The following is a 17647-nucleotide window of genomic DNA, read 5'->3' as shown; positions in this document are numbered from 1 at the left end:
AAGTAAGAAACAAAATTACAGCTTCAAATAAGAAAGCAATATATGTCCAATATGGACCAATATGGGAAGACTTCGTCCATTTATTGTATAAATCAAACACTTTTATTTTTATCCACTTTTATTTCAACCAATAAAATTTGTGAATGAAGAAACAACTTACTTCAATTTGGGCTGTATGACTAGCATAGTACTGAAGCGCCTGATTCATTTTTGAGTCCGGGTCACACATATTTGGTTTTAGAAGTGCAGCAAGTTCTTTGTTATGCTGAGCAAGCTGATGACAGAGAATGTAGATATTGTGACCGACCTCCTTTGGTGAGACACCATCATCACATTCAACAACTTCTTCGCCATCATCATCGTCTTCGTCCTCTCCCTCTTGATGGTAGGCAGTGCAAGCCACATCAACCTGAAGCAATAAAAGGCAATGACATTTTTTTTTCCACATAAATCAGAATCTTTCAAGTTATGCATCAACAAAACCTATATGCTCATTATACTTAAAACGTTATCAATTTTAAAGCACAGACATTCTTTGAAATCAGTACAATTTAGAATGCGATTGAGATTTTGTGTGACAACAACACTCCAAGATTGTAGTCACAAGTGGAAAACTAAGAAGCTTTGGAAAAAGTAGTGAATGTGGCCAAGTTTTGTGCCTATGATAACTGAAAATTCAGTTTCAATCAAAAGCTGAGTTCGTGTTCAGATAACTTTGGTTTATCTGTCTCTAAAAAGATTTTATGGGTGTCTGCACTTTTTTATTTTAACGACATCATCCTTTCTCTTCAATATTCAACTTTAAAATATAGGCTAAATTTTAAAAACATACCAGCTGCTTTGGACTCATGTTATAAAGAATTCTTTCAGCATTTTCACTGTCTCCACGACTTTCCATGATTGCCAGAAGCAACTTTGATGCATTATTCTGAAAAATTAACAAAATAATGTTTGATTAATGTAGTGATTTTGTTTCATTCAGAACCAATAAAATTTCAACTCAATGAATATTTCACTGATACAAAAATCGCAGTTGAAAAAAAGCAAGTAACATTCACCTTCAACTCTAAAACAAGATCCATTCTTTTCTTCCCTAACGGATTGATGTCATTGAGAATCAGAGCAATGATGATATCAATGCCATTGCTTTCATGCACTGCAATGCAATTCTAAAAAAATTTAAAAGAACTTGCTTGAGGAATTTTTTGGGGGGGAGGTAAATGGCATCAATAATCAAGAAACTAATCTAGTAATTTACTTACTTGATTTTCATGGCATGGACCTTGACAATATTCAGTGAGTGTCTCTAAAGTTTGATTGACAAGGGCAACATTGTGTTCATTTATATACAAGCCTAACAATCCAAGACCACCAGTGGTACTGCCACAAATGCAATCCAAGAACATCAGAGTTTCTGAGACCAAATTGTAGTTGTTTTTATTGTTCTGACTTCTCAAGAAATTCTAGAAATATAAAGATGTAATGAGTCAGAAAATTTTGGGAGAAGAAATTACAAAAGACTACACATTAACCCTCTCTGCGGCATTGATCTCAGCATTTTAAAAGCCTTTTACTTATTTTAACACTGACAAATCCACTAAATTTGTAAAGTTTTTTCACTGAAATACTTTTCCCTATACCCCTTACTTAGCACCTGCTCAAAATTGGAAGAAAGCCTGATTCATTGAAAATAATATGGCATTTTATAGGGGTTTAGTGATTTCTACTATGCCACAGAAAGAATTAAAAGTAAATATCTAGAGTTTTGATGGGGCTTATTATATAATCACAGGATAATGTTATCATTCAGGTATCATTACCACTTTTGCAAAGAATGGAAAAAACCAAAATATCATAACATGGGGTAAAATATGTTTGTAGTTATCAGGACTTTAGATAATGTTACCTTTTTTTCCATCATAAGTTTTTGTGAGCATTCTTAAGCTAAAATTTTTAACCAAACTTATTTTTTCATTGTAAGTTATAATTATTACATTGAAGACTACGTGGGAGGCCATGTTATATCCTTCACCAACCCCCCGCCCCCAACAAAAATTTCTGTACTTAAAGTCGTAATCAGTCCATAGTATTTACTACAATGCATGCACATGTAGAGCTGCTTTTTGCAATGACCTTTCTATAGCGAAAGCAAATGTTGAACAAAAACAAATCATTTCCGTTTAGTTCTTGATCAGTTTCTTTTCAGTTGCCCATAGATAGAAATTCTTTTTCCAATAGACTTTCTCAACGGAATATATGGAATGTACCATACATTATAAAAGCATCATGATTTCTAATACTCATTAGGCAGTTTCTTTCCAACAACTCCCAATGGTTGAATAAAAAAAATGCAGCATTTTAGCAGAAAGACAAAAAAAGTACCATTTTACAATAATTTTTTTTTTTAAAAATGGAACGATTAAACATTTTGCAACCGATTATATGAAAAGAAAACAGTTGTCCTGTTTACCAACACCTGTTTACCATACATCCCATATGGCCAAACGAGATGTATGGGTCACCGTATTGCAAAAAGGACTTTCCCCAGACATAGTTATCATTTGGTTATTATTATCAGAAACTCAGAGTCCAAATGTAATGGCATTAAAAGCGGCACAGACTGTAATTTCAAAATTTATGCTTTTACATTCAAAATTTTAAAAATTCTACAATCTCAACCATTTAACAACCAATTGTACCATTTTAACCATTCTCAAACCATTTATTGCAGTGTTTTATACTTTCACATGAAATAGCATTGTTATTTTGCCACTGGCTTGAACAATTTCATCAACATGCTTCTTATTATCATAACAAGAAACATGTTGATGGAGTGTTCCAGCCGCGCAAAATGCTATGGTTATTTGAGTACCCTTAGTATTGTAGTAAGTGAGGCAGAGCTCCTAAGTCAGAAATTGAAATTTCTTTTTACTTAAAACTAAAGATGAGCATTCACGGGTCAAAAACATTTCTGATTGCTTCTGCATACTAATCCAGCACCTCCTGGAGATAGAAGGCCTCCACACTCTGCTTGTGACGCTAATTAGTAGTCCATTTCCCCTCAGAAATATTCATGAAAAAAAATATCCCTGCTCGTGCCAGTATCATCGTTCTGAGGAAAAGAAATGATTGGGCTCAGAATTGGCGATTTCTATGCCTCACATCCAATCACTATGCTGTATTTGTGAGCCAATCAGGAAGATTCTACGCCAAAATAAGACAAAACGAAATAAGATGCTGTGTTTCAAGATGTGGAAAACTTGCTAGGTAGTCTGAATGACGTTTACGGCAAACAGTGCAGAGGCGTTCTATCTCTAGGAGGTGCTGACTAATCCGCATCAGGTTAACAATAACATTAAAAAAAATAATAATAATACCTAATAGATATAATTTTGCCATTAAACTATTTCCAGGAAGAGAAATAAAGAAAGACGTTACAACATAATAGAAATATCATTGCTCCGAAAATTTTTTTTTCTCAAATCTCACTTGCAAATCATAGTTATGATTTTCACAAAGTAGCTGAAGAAATCGAAGGATTGGCTGCATGACCATGACTTCAGGTGGCAATTTGTTCTCCTCAGCATCTTTTGCTTTTTCCGCTTTCTCAGCTAGAATTTCTTCCAGAGCTTCAAAAAGAAAAAGGATTGAAAACAGAAGTTATATATATAGATTTTCCTAGTCGCAAAAAACAATATTTGAAAATGTAATTACACAATTAAGTACTTGAAGATTATCTATATCAGTGATTCCCAATGTGGGCATTAACGGCCCCTTGGGGGTGGTAGAAGCTACGGGTATAACATAGGATTCTATGAGCTAGATTGTGTTGGGGGAAATGGGAGAAAAAATTTCTGAAGGGGCGATGGGACAAAAAAGGTTTGGAAACTGATCTATATTATGAGCACTCAGTGAATAATAATAACTAGTGTAAGTTGTCAGTACTTCATTTTCAGGATACTATGATCACACACACATAAATTACATTAAAATATACACGAATCAGCAACAAAGGTGCTCAACCTTTAGGAGAGTGTGCGGGCCAATTCATTGATTTAAAAACATGCCTAGTGAAATGTGTGGAATATGTCACGATCACTTCGATGATATGGAAATGCATTGCAGGTCACTTTAGTCAGTCATGTGAAAATGTGCCCTAAGCCACTTGAGTGATCTAGAACTGTGCTACAAGTAACTTGAGTGATGTGGAACTGCATTGTAGGTGGCTTAAGTGCAGTGGAACTCTGCCACATGTCACTTAAGAGATCTGGCAAATATGTCATAAGTCACTTGAGCGACTTGTAAATGTTCTGTGGCTCACTTGAGCAGGGCTGTCTTAAAACCATATTGGGCCCCAGGGCAAAGTGATTTTTCTGAGATTCCCTACCAGACAAGACATGTTTAATTTCAAAAATTCTAACCAGATCTCATTTCAAGAGGGCCCCCCACACGTGAGGCCAGGGTAGGCCCATGCATACAGATTATGGCAATGTACTTGAGTGATGTGAAATTGCAGCATAGGTCACTTGAGTGATTTGTTGTAAATGTGCCACAGATCACTTGAATCAAGTGATTTGGAAATGCATCGTGGGCTGCTTAAGTACTCTGGAATGGTGCCATAGGTCTCACTCAAGTCATATTTTATGGGTCACTTAAGTGATCTGTAAATGTGCTGAGGGTCAATAAATGATCTGGAAATACATCACAGACCATTCAAGTAATTTGGAACCATAACATGGGCAGCTTAAGCTCTGAAAATGCGCCATGGGTCATTTAAATGGTCTGGAACTGTGTGGAAGGTCCCTTAAGTAATCTGTGAATGCGGCACTCAGTTCAATTTTACAAAATTAGGTTCAAGGTTGCAGGTTCTATCAGATGACTCAGAAAGCTACAATTAGCCCATGGACGGTTGAGCATATATGAGCAACAATGATAAAAATAGGGGGAAAATGCATCAAAAACATTAATCAATAATAAAAACTCAGACTCTATTGCTGTTTACATAAAAAAATACTTTAAAAGATTTGAAGTATCCCATATTATTAAAAAAGGGTCATAAGATATACTTACACTGTCCCAAACTCAGCAAATCAGAGTCAGGCGCAGATGCAGCAGTTGTTCCAAGATTTCTAACATGAGCATAGGCTTTGCTAGTGGCTTGCGCTGCATCTTCCAATTGCTCTTTAAGTTCCTCAGTCATAATTAGACCATTTTGTTTTAACGCTGGTAAAAAAAAATTTACAACATGAATCCTCAGGCTGGGTAAATATGTATATAGAAAGCAATGATGATGTGGCGTATAATATTTATATTTTTTGCAAAAAAGAAGAAAAAAGCATATTGATTGTTGTTATCCATCATCGTCTAAAAAAATGTGTGAGTATCAACAAACAACCAGACATCTTTAAAATTGTCCACAGATTACTTTTACACCCTACTGTATAAGTAGTTGGAATTGACTGTACTGTATGATGGCGGAAGTGAGTAACTGTTGGTGGCAAGTTTATATTGATCGTTTTGTAAAATTAAATATAATATGTATCATTTACGTTTAAAGGATTTTATTAATAATTTTTTCCCAAGCCGCAGTGAAATCATGTTACTGTACATATGCGTTAAGAGATTTCTGTTATCTGTCTATTCAGTTATTTGTCACAGCCTTGGTCCAGGCGGTGACAGTTAAACAGTTTTACCGTAGTTTTGTGTTAGTACAATATTCTATCGCCATCTATGACTGCAATATAAAGTGGCGCCATTGTATGTTATTATTATGGCATTTCTTGATGTTATCCATAAATGAGGATTATACAACTTTTGTCACTTAAGAGCTGATTAAATTCTGTTTGGTGATATTTAATTGCAAATTCAAATTTTATGAGAGTAATTTTTTATTCATGAAAACATGTAAAAAAAAAGAAGAGAGAAATTGATTTCATTCCTACTTTTTAAAAACAGGCTGGTGAATTACACCAGCTATTGGGCTTAGGATAGGCTTAGATCAGGTTTTTTTTACTCCCAGACCACGTAGTTGGGAATGTGGGTTAGTTAATGATAATAACAACATTGTTGACAAAGAATTACCCACCTCTGACTTGGATGGCTTCTCAATTGACACTAAATCACAGGGAAAATTAAAATGTGTGCTAATAAATTCCAGGAGCTTGGGTAATAAAAAAGATCTTTTAGAAACTATGATAGCTGTGGAGGGCCTGGATCTTATAGTTATTACAGAATCTTGGGCAAACGATGAATATGAATCTTTCTTACACATTTCAGGATACAATATTTTTTAAGAAATTGATAGGATAGGAAAGGGGGGGGGGGTGGAATGTTGATATACTTGAAATCATGTTTGGAGGCTAGAGAGTGTAACATGCAGAGAAGCGATTTTGAAACTATACGGGTTGAGCTTGAAAACAAAAAAAATGTCATAAACTCATTGTTGAGGTTTGTTACAGTCCACTGATCAGGGATCAAAACTACATCGCCAAACTTCATGATAAAATTTCCATGTGTGTAAGTGTAAGAGGGTTGTCATAATACAGGATTTTAATTACCCGGGTATAGATTGGGAGCATCTATCAGATAGAGATCAATATGAGACTCTTAAGTTGGTGCTTGATAATTTTTTGTATCAGTATGTATCAGAAGAAACTAGGTGTACCGCTATTTTGGATTTAGTTTTCACTAGTTCCGAGGATGTTCTTGAACATATTTTCGGAAGGGCGAGTTTTCTTCCAGTGATCATCGTGTCATCAGTTTCCTCTACAGGTTTTCTTTGGGTAAGGTTGATAACAAAAGACTTGTTCCTTGTTTTCAAAGAACTAACTTTGATGTTTTAAGAGAAAAGTTAGCAGAAGTATTCAAAGATTTGTTGGAATCAGTGGGGGTGGTAAGTCAGTGGGAAGAATTTAGTACAAGCTATCTTCTGTTTTGCGCGATGTCATTCCCTTTGTTAGGAAAAAGTGTTTGTATATCGCGACCCCTATGAGGGTTGAAGAAAGCAATAAAGGATAGCAAAAAGGAGAAGTTCAATCTAGTTTGGCAGATAACATTGGCTCCGATTCAAAATCACCTTTTAGGTATGCCAATAATGGATGTAAGGGGACAGTTTGCCCCCTCTCAGTAGGAGGGTCTAGGGTAGGGAGCAATGTAGGTATGTGTAGTGCTTTCAATGACTTTTCCACGTTGGTTATTAATAGAAAATATGATATTCAATATACAGGTGTTGCATGGAGTAATAAAATCCTCAGGATAGCAGCATGAGCAAATGAATGGAGCATGAAGTTGAGCATTAACAAATGCATGGTCACTCATTTTGGTTCGAACAACCCATGCTTCTCTTATGGGTAAAATGGTGTCACTATCCTGGATGCAACTAGGGTGACTGATTTGGAAATTCTCATTGATCAGCGACTTGAGTTTTCTCAACATTGTTCAGCGGTGGTAAAAAAGTGAATAGAATGGTGGGTTTTATTTTCAAAACAGTGTCTTTGTGTTCTCCTAAAGTCATTCTCCTGCTTTTCCGAGGCTTAATTCATCCTGGACTGGAGTATGCTGTAAGGTTTTGGAGAGCATACCTACGGCGGGACATAGACTCAGTCAAAGGGGTGCAGAGAAGAGCTACGCATGTCTTTGTTGGCACACATGGCTTGAGTAATGAAGAGAGACTTCATTTGTGGAATATGTTTACATTGGATGAACGCAGGTGTCTGGGAGATATGATAGAAGGTTTCAAAATTTTCAATGGTATGGATAGGATGGACCATGATTTATTAATTCGCTGTCAATCAACTGCTATTACAAGGGAACACCAGTATTGTTTGGTAAGGGACAATTCTTGGTTATGGTGTCACAGGGAATTTTTCTCTAATAGGGTTGTTAATACATGGAATAGCTTACCCTGAGGGGTAGTAAATTCGAACACAATTGACACATTTAAAAAGAAATACAATAAACATGTTGGTGTAAACCGAGAAGCTACTCATACTTAGATTAAGACAACCATAAATACATTTATGGGTAATGCATAATATTTTATCATGTGCAATTGGCCATTGCCCCCCCCCCCCCCGTCTTGATAGGAGGGTCTAGGGTAGAGAGCAATGCAGGTATGTGTAGTGCTTTCAATGGCTTTTTTGCGTCTGTTTTCAGTGACTGTTTTGTATGATATTTTATCATGTATATATATATATATAATTTTTGTAGTTGTATTTTTAATTGGGTTGTTGTATTTTAGTAATATATGACATCCATACTTGTTATGGCCATCTTTTTTCTCAGCCACCTTGTTGGGCATTTTGCCTGTTGTGGTCTTGTATTTGTATTTATTTGTATTAATGAAGAGAATGATTATGATGAGTGTTGTCATACTTTGATAAGGACTCATTAGTACATGCAGTGGAACTAAAGTGGTATATAAGTGGAAATAAATATGAAAAATGAAATTAATAATATGTGTGTGTATAATACATTTGAAAAAGTATTAAATCTTCAAAAAAGAATATAACCTCTGCTTCGCCGTCCTTCTTTTTCAAAGTCTTTGACGAGACCATCTTTTTCTTCGCCAGTTCTGGTGGTGATATCAGCAGTATTCACAGTAACAGTAGCTTTTATTTCTTGCTGGGCAATTTTCATCTTCTCAAAAAATACTTTGAAAAATTTTTCAGAAAAATTACCATTTGTAAGTTTCAGCAACATGGATTTCTGAAAATACAATAATCATAAACCTGAACTAACCATGACCAAAAAACTTTGGGCATCATAACTGAACCAATAACTACCTTTGAACATGTTTTGGAGAGTAAAAAGAATAGAGAAGGGTGACTGTAAAAAAAAAAGTTCTTATTTGAAGCCTTCAAAATAAAATGAATTATTATTTGACCATAAAAGAGCAGCAATCATTAATAAGGGTTTCATTGTCTATCCACAATTTCCATGCTTAAAAAAAAAATCTGGATAAGACGTGCAGTTTCAACTGTATATAATCAGGATTCACTAAATTGTACCACAAAACATTCCCTTGAATGTTGCATGAGAATGTTTCCCCTCACACAAAGATTTTGGCAGGAAGAAGAAATTTACCATGAAAAAGAACACTGTTTTGTCATTCAGTGCAGATATCAAAACAAAATATTGCTGAGTAGCGACAAGGCAGGTGAAGAAAAAATGTAAGAGGGGCACGTTGGTTATCTATATATATAAAATTGATTTTCTCTGTGTGTGTGTATGTTCTCAATAAAAATCTACAATTTTAGATCTATCATTGACAAATTTTGCATATATACCAAAAGGGACCAGACTTGAACAATAGGATACTTTAAAAGTTCGTCACAGCTGGGCAAATGCCTGAGATGGGCAAAAAACTGTTAGGCAACAATGTTGAAAAGGGTGTTCATGTTGTAAAGTTGTTTCATGTAGCACAGATTGTCATAAACATTAATAAATAATTAATGTTTGAGACAATCTGTATATTATAAACACACTGGTGAAATAAATTAAGAGAATTTGCATATTTTATCGAATTTTGTGAAAAGAACTGAACTGAATGTAAAACCACTGCCTCTAGACAAAAATGCAAATCTTGTACGTCAAATACGTAAGCGTACATGTGTGTGTAGGTGGAGCCAGTAGAGAAACAGGCTTTATAAGAGTGCGCAAGTTAAGACGCATTTCGTTCGCTAGCACACCTCTGCAAATTTCTTGGTGTTATTTTGCAGCAATCAGTTAATTTCAGATTGTAACAGTAAAAATGAGTAACCACCAACGTTTAGATGATGGAATGAGGTGGCAAATTGTGGGGAGCTTAGAAGCAGGCCAATCTCAAGTCCAGATTTGTAGAGAGTTCAATTTAACGCCCAGCGCCGCGTGTAACTTATGGAAACAGTTCCAAGATACCGGATCCATCGAGAGAAAGCCTGGGCAAGGTCGTCCAAGAGCCACAACGGCCAGAGAAGATCGCCATTTATCGATTATAGTGAGGCATAACAGGAGTGCTACAGCTTCTCACCTCTCTCGTGACTTGTATGCAGCCACAGGAACCCGTGTATTAAGGGTGACTGTTTCCAAAAGACTTCATGAGAGAGGGCTATTTGCAAGAAGACCTGCTGTTTGCGTCCCGCTCACTTCTACGGACAGGAGAATCCATTTATCATGGAGCAGAGAGCATAGAGATTGGAGTATGGATCAATGGGCGACCATTCTCTTCACTGATGAGTCCCGGTACAGCCTAAGCACTGATTCTCGCCGTACGTTCATATGGAGAGAACCAGGGACCCGCTACCTACCCTCCAATGTCCGCGAAATCGACCATTATGGCGGAGGAGGTTTAATGGCCTGGACAGGCATCATGTTGGATGGCCGCACACCTCTCCATGTCTTTGAAAGAGGCACTGTGACTGGTGTAAGGTATAGGAATAAGGTCTTGGAGCCCTATGTTCGCCTTTTCAGGGGTGCAGTTGGCCCTGAGTTCATTTTAATAGACCATAGCGTGAGGCCATTTAGAGCTCTTCTGCTCGACTATTTTCTAGAGAGTGAGGATATTCGCTGGATGGATTGGCCAGCCAGATCTCCAGACCTTAACCCTATAGAGCATGTCTGGGATGCTCTTTGCAACTCGCAATCCCCCTCCGGGAACCATCCAGGGAATGAAAACAGCGTTGCTGAACGAGTGGGACCAATTGCCACAGGAAATGATAAACTGCCTTATTTCAAGTATAAAATCACGCTGCGAGACCTGTATATCTGTAAGAGGGGACCATACCCCCTATTAACCCATTCTTTTGTTTATTCTGCAACCGCTGTTTCATACCTTCCAACGAGTGTTACGCACGATCATGCATGTGTATTGCAATTATTTAATGGTTATTTGTTTTGTATTGTATCAATGTATGTACATATCAAATTTCATTAAAATCGGTACAGTAGTTCTAGAGGTAATCGCCCAAGTCTGCAAATTCTCTTAATTTCTTACACCACTGTATGATGTCTATTTTACGAATGTGTATGTGTATAATTATTATGCACAGTTTGTGTTGCATTTTATGTGTTACATAGAGTGTTTTGTGGTACAGTGCCACCTGCCATGCTGAAATTTGAAACTATTTTTTTCAATTTATCAAAAAACTATGGACCATGGTAAGCATTTTTAGAGCAAAATGCACCTATTTTTTAATGTCGATTGGTTGATTTTTTATTAATTTTTAAAATATATATCCACATCTTTTTGCCTACCCTGTATAATGGTGACTTTAAAACAAGGTATGAGATATGATATAAAGACTTGAAAACTAATTCAAAGCTCTAGTCATGTGGTGATGAATTGCCACAGAAGATGCACCACCACGCCAATCTCCAAAGAAAGTTGCTTTGGAAACCCTGGAGAGAAAGTGAGAATCTTTCTTCTTTGCATGGGTGGGCATCTCTGAGAAAGGTGAATATAACCCTACTAGAAACATGTAAAAATGTCCTTTTCGAATATGTAGTTGTTAAATAATTACCCCAACACTGATTTAATTATAATGAATAAAAATGATTGGTTACCATTGAAATGGTGTGTATTCAATTGAAAAGGCAATAGTAACATCAAGGAGCTCTATATCTCCTCAACAATATATTCAGCTAAACATTTAAGTTCAAATAGAGTCAGAAGTTATGAAAATATTTACATGTTATTATAATCGAGCTCATAAATATCAGAATATTTGTAATAGGACAAAATGTTTCCTAACCTGTATCACTGGATTACCGCCTTCAAGCAAAGCAATTCCAAGCTCTACACTCTCTAAGAAGATAGCATGACTAGGATTTTTCATAATAAGCTCTACAACAAGATTTGATGCACCTTCTTGATCAAGATGACACTGTACTTCCGCAAGAGTCATTTCTGCTCTTGTTAACAAGACTCCTCCTGGCCCATGAGTAATAGGGGTGGAAGCAACAGGTGTTGCTTGCTTTGCAGAAGTTGGAGGGTCCCGTTTTAGTTGTGTCCCTCCAAAATATCTTACCAGCAGAATTTGGCGCAATGTTTCACCCTGAAAAATTATTAATCAGTTGCATAAAAAGCAGAAACATAAAATCTTTATTACACACTTTGAAAATACTCTGTTACAATAGATATGAATGTATAATAAAGCATTTGATTAGAAAAAAATCTGGAAATTAAAAACTTTTTACTATAAATAGGAAATTTTAATTGTGTAAAAAACAATAACATTTATGCAATTATATTTATTTTAATTCATTCAATAAAGAAAAGTAATTAACAAGTTTATTTGAAATTGGAGGTCAAAGTAGTTTCAAACACACACACAAGCTGAAAATTCAAGCATTATGTTAAAAAGAAAAATTCAATAGTGTTAAATTTATTATGAAAGTAACTAGCATTCATGATAAGCTAAGATGTGAGGCCCATCTTACCCGTTTCATATCCTCCATTTCTTTCTTGGTTAAAGATTTAGGATCACTCTTGTAAAGGCAAGTAAGCAAAAGAAGATAGACAAAAGTTGACAGGTATACATAAATAGAATTGACTATTCACATATTTGAAAAAAATAAAGATTAAATTTCACAAGTGCACAGCACTGAGGAACGAGAATATATAAGTGTAGGACAAAAACACATCGATAAGAGAAATGAGAAATGGAAAATTCCTTTTTTTTCACATAGCAAAGCTTAATATAAAAACAGCTGGTTTAACAACTAAAGATGAACATGAAGTCTAGAAACAAATATATACTGAGAGATTAATCTTTTAAAATATAAAAATAATAATTTGAGATACTAGTTATATTTGTTTGAAATTTCATTACCCAAAATTGCACTTATTATGGAAATTTTCATTTAGCGCTACACTATATTATGCTACACTATAATTTTAGATTTTATGAGCAATCATCAAAGGAACTTTTCAATATACAAATTGGACAGCACCTTTTCCACCCAATTACTCAATATCGAGAGAATAAACTTATGATTACAGTAAAAATATCTTTAAAATAGAGGAACAAAATGTGAAGTAATAAAATTTTATTTGATAAATTTTCCATTTAAAGAAAAAAACTGATTAAATTGAGGAAAAAAACATTTTAACAAATTTAATTAAGTGATACTAATTATCCAATTACGTAAAAAAAGAATAAAAAAAAATAACATTTCACTATAATACAAGATATACGAAGACTGGATATTGTGAAGATATTTATTATTTGAGATGTTAATTTTTTTTTTTTTTTAAGGAAGGAAAAACTTATGTCTGCCTCTACCGGGATGTCATATTTCACTATAAATTAACCATACTTTTTCACCATAATCAGGATCAAGAGACATCATCTCTTTGAGAGTTTGGAGCACTTTGATGCAGAGTTTTTCTTCTTTTTCTTCCAGCAGCCTCTCAGTATGACTAATGAGCCTGTAAAATAATTTTCAAAAGTAATGTCTTAGAACTCCAATGTCGATCACAGAGTTAATTTATGAAAGGAAAAGAAAAATCGGCAAAAAGTAAATCTGACACACAACAGATTAAAAAAATCCAAAATGTACAATGTGAAAATATTTAGACTGCAGCCAAACTATTAAAACTGAATAGCGAAAGCAAAGTGAACCTACTTAGAAATAAAGCCTCCATTCTCACATTTCTTACGAGCTTCAGTGCCTTGTGGAAACAGCAATTCTGGTCTGTGAAGAACATCTACTAATACAGATAATTCAGACTGAACCAGTGGATGTAACTGATCTTCTAGTAATGAAACAATATCCTAGAAATGCCAAATATTTATTTCAGTTTATAGATGTATCAATTAATATGGGATAACAAATTTTAATTTTAAGTGTAAATGGGTATTATTGCAAAGAAAATTAATTCTAAACAAATTGCAATACTCAAGCTCAAGCATTCAGCAATTTAATTTTGGGAGAGACAAGTGTGATTTGTAAGTGTTAGCGCACACACACAGCTGCTTTTAAACTCATACATGCTCCTCATTAACATTCGTCTAGGGAAATTTGTAATAATTTTCAGAAGTTTCGTGTGCATATATGTGTTGCTCTAATGTAATAATCAGGGCTCAGATTTTTGACCTAAAAATCTTAAAAATATGCAAGTCTTTATGACCTATAAAACATGAAAATATGATGTTAGAACTTAAAAATATGACTTTATAATTTTCCCACTGTTTCATTCCTTTCTCAGCTACTGTTTTTAATTTTATTTATTTATTTATTTTTATTATTATTATTATTAAAATTATTTATTATATAATTTTAATTTATTAAATTGAAAAATTAACTAAAAATTCATCAGTCGACCATTTTAATTAAAATTCTCTCACCTAATTCAAATGAAAACAATGCCTTCCTTGTGCACAATAGCTATTCCTTTCGATGTTCTAGAATCATGCAGAGTTTTATAGACGTTATTTTCAAATGCTTTAAAAACCCTGCTTTTGTTTCATTTCTTCTACGAAATATTTGAGGAAACTACTTTGCAAAGATTTTTTAAAATTTCAGAAAAAATTACCAGATGGAGCAATATTTTTTTTATTGCTCTATGAAAAAGGCTTGTCATAGAGCAGATGTCTAATCACAGCAATCTTGATTGTTTCTGAAGCTGAATTACAATATTGCTTTAAATAAGTTTTGTGCTGGAACAAGGGCTGGGCATCTCTCTTAATTAAAATTTTCAGCTGGTTAACCAAAAATATCTATTTGATTAATCAACAGATTAATAAAATTTTAATTGAATATTTTTGTAACTATTTAATATTAATTAATACTATAAAAATGAAATTTATTCATTTCACGCACTGATTTGCTATTCGTAAACAAGTGTAGGAATAGACTAAGAAATTAAGGCTGCCACTTGAAGCAATTTAATAATTGTATGCTGAACATATATTATACATGTATATATATTTTTTTCTTAAAACTTGGAATATCTTTATTTGGATTTTTTGGACTTTTTTTTAAATCAATTATTTTAAGTTAGTCACTGATTTTGAAACTACTTTTGTCATTCTGTTACTTTTTTTCCTTCAAACACCTCCGAAATCGTGCTTGTGAAGAAAGGAACTGATACTTCCAAAAATACGAACAACTGTTCATAGTGGGAATCTGTTTGATAATTTTTTGTATCAGCATATATCAGAAGCCACTAGAGGTCCTGCTATTTTAGATTTAGTTCTTACTAGTTCCAAAGATCTTGTTTAACATGTTTTGGTGGGAGACAAGTTTTCTTCCAGTGATCATTGTGTCGTCAGTTTTCACTGTAACTTTTCATCGGGTAAGGTTGATAACAAAAGACTGGTTCCTTGTATTCAGAGAACTAAGCTTGATGTTTTGAGAGAGAGGTTAGCGGAAGTCTTCAAAGACCGGTTAGAATCAGTCAGGTTTGTAAGTCAATGGGAAAAATTCAGTACGAAGCTGCCCATTGTTTTGCACGTCATACACTTTGTTTGAAAAAAAAGTGTGTTTGTACATCGCGTCCCCTATGGTGCACAGGTAGCGTGCATAAACTTTATCTTGAAAAGAAAAGAGCATTCAGAGAGTATAAAAGTTTACTTGTCATTGTTTACTGATAAAAGAAGGGTGTTTAATAAAACCATAACAAATAGTAAGTTGAATCTAAGTTGGCAAGATAGCAATGGCTCTGACCCAAAATCATTTTTTAGATATGTCAATAATGGATGTAAGGGGACAGTTGACTCCCTCTCGATAGAAGGGACTAGGGTAGAGAGCAATGTAGGTATGTGTAGTGCTTTCAATGACTTTTTTGCATCGGTTTTTAATAGAGAATACAATATTCAATTTATGGGTGTTGTATGGAGTAATAAAATTGTCAACGATATTCAAGTGGAAGATGTGGAGGTTCTAAATCTTCTAAAAAAATGTATGTGTGAGCAAAGCACCAGGAATAGATCACATCTATCCTAGGGTCCTCAGAGAATGTGCTAATGAAGTGTTGGGGCCAGTCGCAGATTTACAGGAGTAGTGTTGCTGAGGGTATCGTCCCAAGGGATTGGAAACTTGCTAATCTTGTTTCGATATTTAAAAAGGGTAACAGAGAGGCTGTGTCAAATTATCATCCATTTATGTTTGACGAGCTTCCTCTCAAAAATTTTGTAAATCATTATCAAAAGGCAGTTGGTGAATTGGATAGACGAGAATAATGTATTGTCGGATAATCAGCATGGGTTCAGGAAGAGGAAGTCAGACTAACCTAGTTGTGACTAACTTCCTTTGCTTCTATGATTACGTGACTAAGACTCTGGGTAATAGCAAAAATATGTAGATGTTGTTCAACTTGATTTCCAGAAGGCATTCGATCGGGTCCAACATCGTAAACTCTTGAAGCGTTTACACAAGATTGGGATAGGAGGCAACTTGCTGAATTGGATAGAATCGTTGTTAAGAGATAGGTCGCAATGAGTTATGGTAAATGGGGAATTCTCTGGTTGGACAGATGTCACAAGTGGAGTTCCTCAAGGAAGTGTCCTTGGCCCTATACTTTTTTCCACTCTTTATCGATAAACTACATCAGGGTATCAATGGGATTGCTAGTGAATTTGCATATATTTTTATGCAGGGAGTTACTCCAGTCCCACTTAAACAGGATAGTAGCATGGGCAAATGAATGGAGCATGAAGTTGAGCATTAACAAGTGCATGGTCACTCATTTTGGTTCGAACAACCCATGCTTCTCTTATGAGTTGAATGGTATCACTATCCCAGATGCAACTAGGATCACCGATTTGGAGATTCTCATTGACGAGTGGCTTAGGTTTTGTGAATATTGTTCAGCGGTGGTCAAAAAAATAGAATAGAATGCTTGGTTTCATTTTCGAATAGAGCTCTTCATGTTCTCCTAGTCATTCTTCCGCTTTTCAGAGGCTTAGTAAATTCCAGACTGGAGTACGCTGTAAGGTTTTGGAGACCTTACTTACAGAGAAACAGATTTAGTTGAAAGGGGTGCAATGAATGAATGAACGCCAGGGGCTCTGCCACTGGACTTATCCCGTTGCTGAGATCTCTTCCAGCCCAGCTACCTGGCAGAGTCTGGAACAAAGAGAGTGCACCTAACAGTCTGAGTGTGTAGCTAGTGTTGTGCTTGATATTCCAGTGCTGCCATCTGTACTTCAAATTGTGAGTGAAGTGTAATGATTGAATATTTGTTACGTTGTAGGCCTGTTGCTCTCTGTGGCGAGACTTTTTAACGGGAAGATCGGCTCACATTCGTGCCTTGAAGTTGGAAACCACAGAAAACCAACTTCAGCCGACCATTGGAAGGGGTGCAGAGAAGAGCTACGCATGTCTTCGTTGGCACACATGGGTTGAGTTATGAAGAGAGACTTCATTTGTTGAATATGTTTACATTTAATGAATGCAGGTGTCTGGGAGATGTGATCAAAGTGTTCAAAATTTTCAACAGGATGGATAGGATGGACCATGAACTATTAGTACACCGTCAATCGATTTTTTTTACAAGGGAACACCAGTTTTGATTGGTAAGGGAAAATGCAAGATTATGGTGTTGCAGGGAATTTTTCTCTAATAGGGTTGTTAATAAATGGAATAACTTACCCCCTAACACAATTGGCACGTTTGAAAATAAATATGGTAAACATGTTGGGATAAATGGAGAAGCTATCCATAC

At 35.2% G+C, this 17647-nt stretch overlaps 1 protein-coding gene across 2 annotated transcripts in view; it reads right to left on the bottom strand.

Moving 5' to 3' along the window:
- The window catches only part of Itpr (Inositol 1,4,5,-trisphosphate receptor), a 97806-nt gene that overhangs the window by 25602 nt on the left and 54557 nt on the right, over positions 1-17647 (bottom strand). For both annotated transcript variants that reach the window (XM_089234567.1, XM_089234568.1), the window contains exons 37-47: positions 13606-13754; positions 13297-13408; positions 12418-12465; positions 11730-12032; positions 8511-8706; positions 5071-5223; positions 3490-3629; positions 1263-1463; positions 1059-1169; positions 833-928; positions 161-409 (exon numbers count right to left, since the gene is read on the bottom strand). In XM_089234567.1, coding sequence (XP_089090693.1) covers positions 161-409; positions 833-928; positions 1059-1169; positions 1263-1463; positions 3490-3629; positions 5071-5223; positions 8511-8706; positions 11730-12032; positions 12418-12465; positions 13297-13408; positions 13606-13754 — 1758 coding nt within the window. The remainder of the gene's footprint in view (positions 1-160; positions 410-832; positions 929-1058; positions 1170-1262; positions 1464-3489; positions 3630-5070; positions 5224-8510; positions 8707-11729; positions 12033-12417; positions 12466-13296; positions 13409-13605; positions 13755-17647) is intronic.

This window comes from Pholcus phalangioides, unplaced genomic scaffold (genome assembly GCF_987345545.1).
Source record: "Pholcus phalangioides strain wild (caught in Gottingen) unplaced genomic scaffold, Ppha-v1.0 ptg000008l_1, whole genome shotgun sequence".
NCBI lineage: Eukaryota > Metazoa > Arthropoda > Arachnida > Araneae > Pholcidae > Pholcus > Pholcus phalangioides.
The sequence above is the reverse complement of the archived record's forward strand: the minus strand, read 5'-3'. Positions and strand labels throughout refer to the sequence as shown.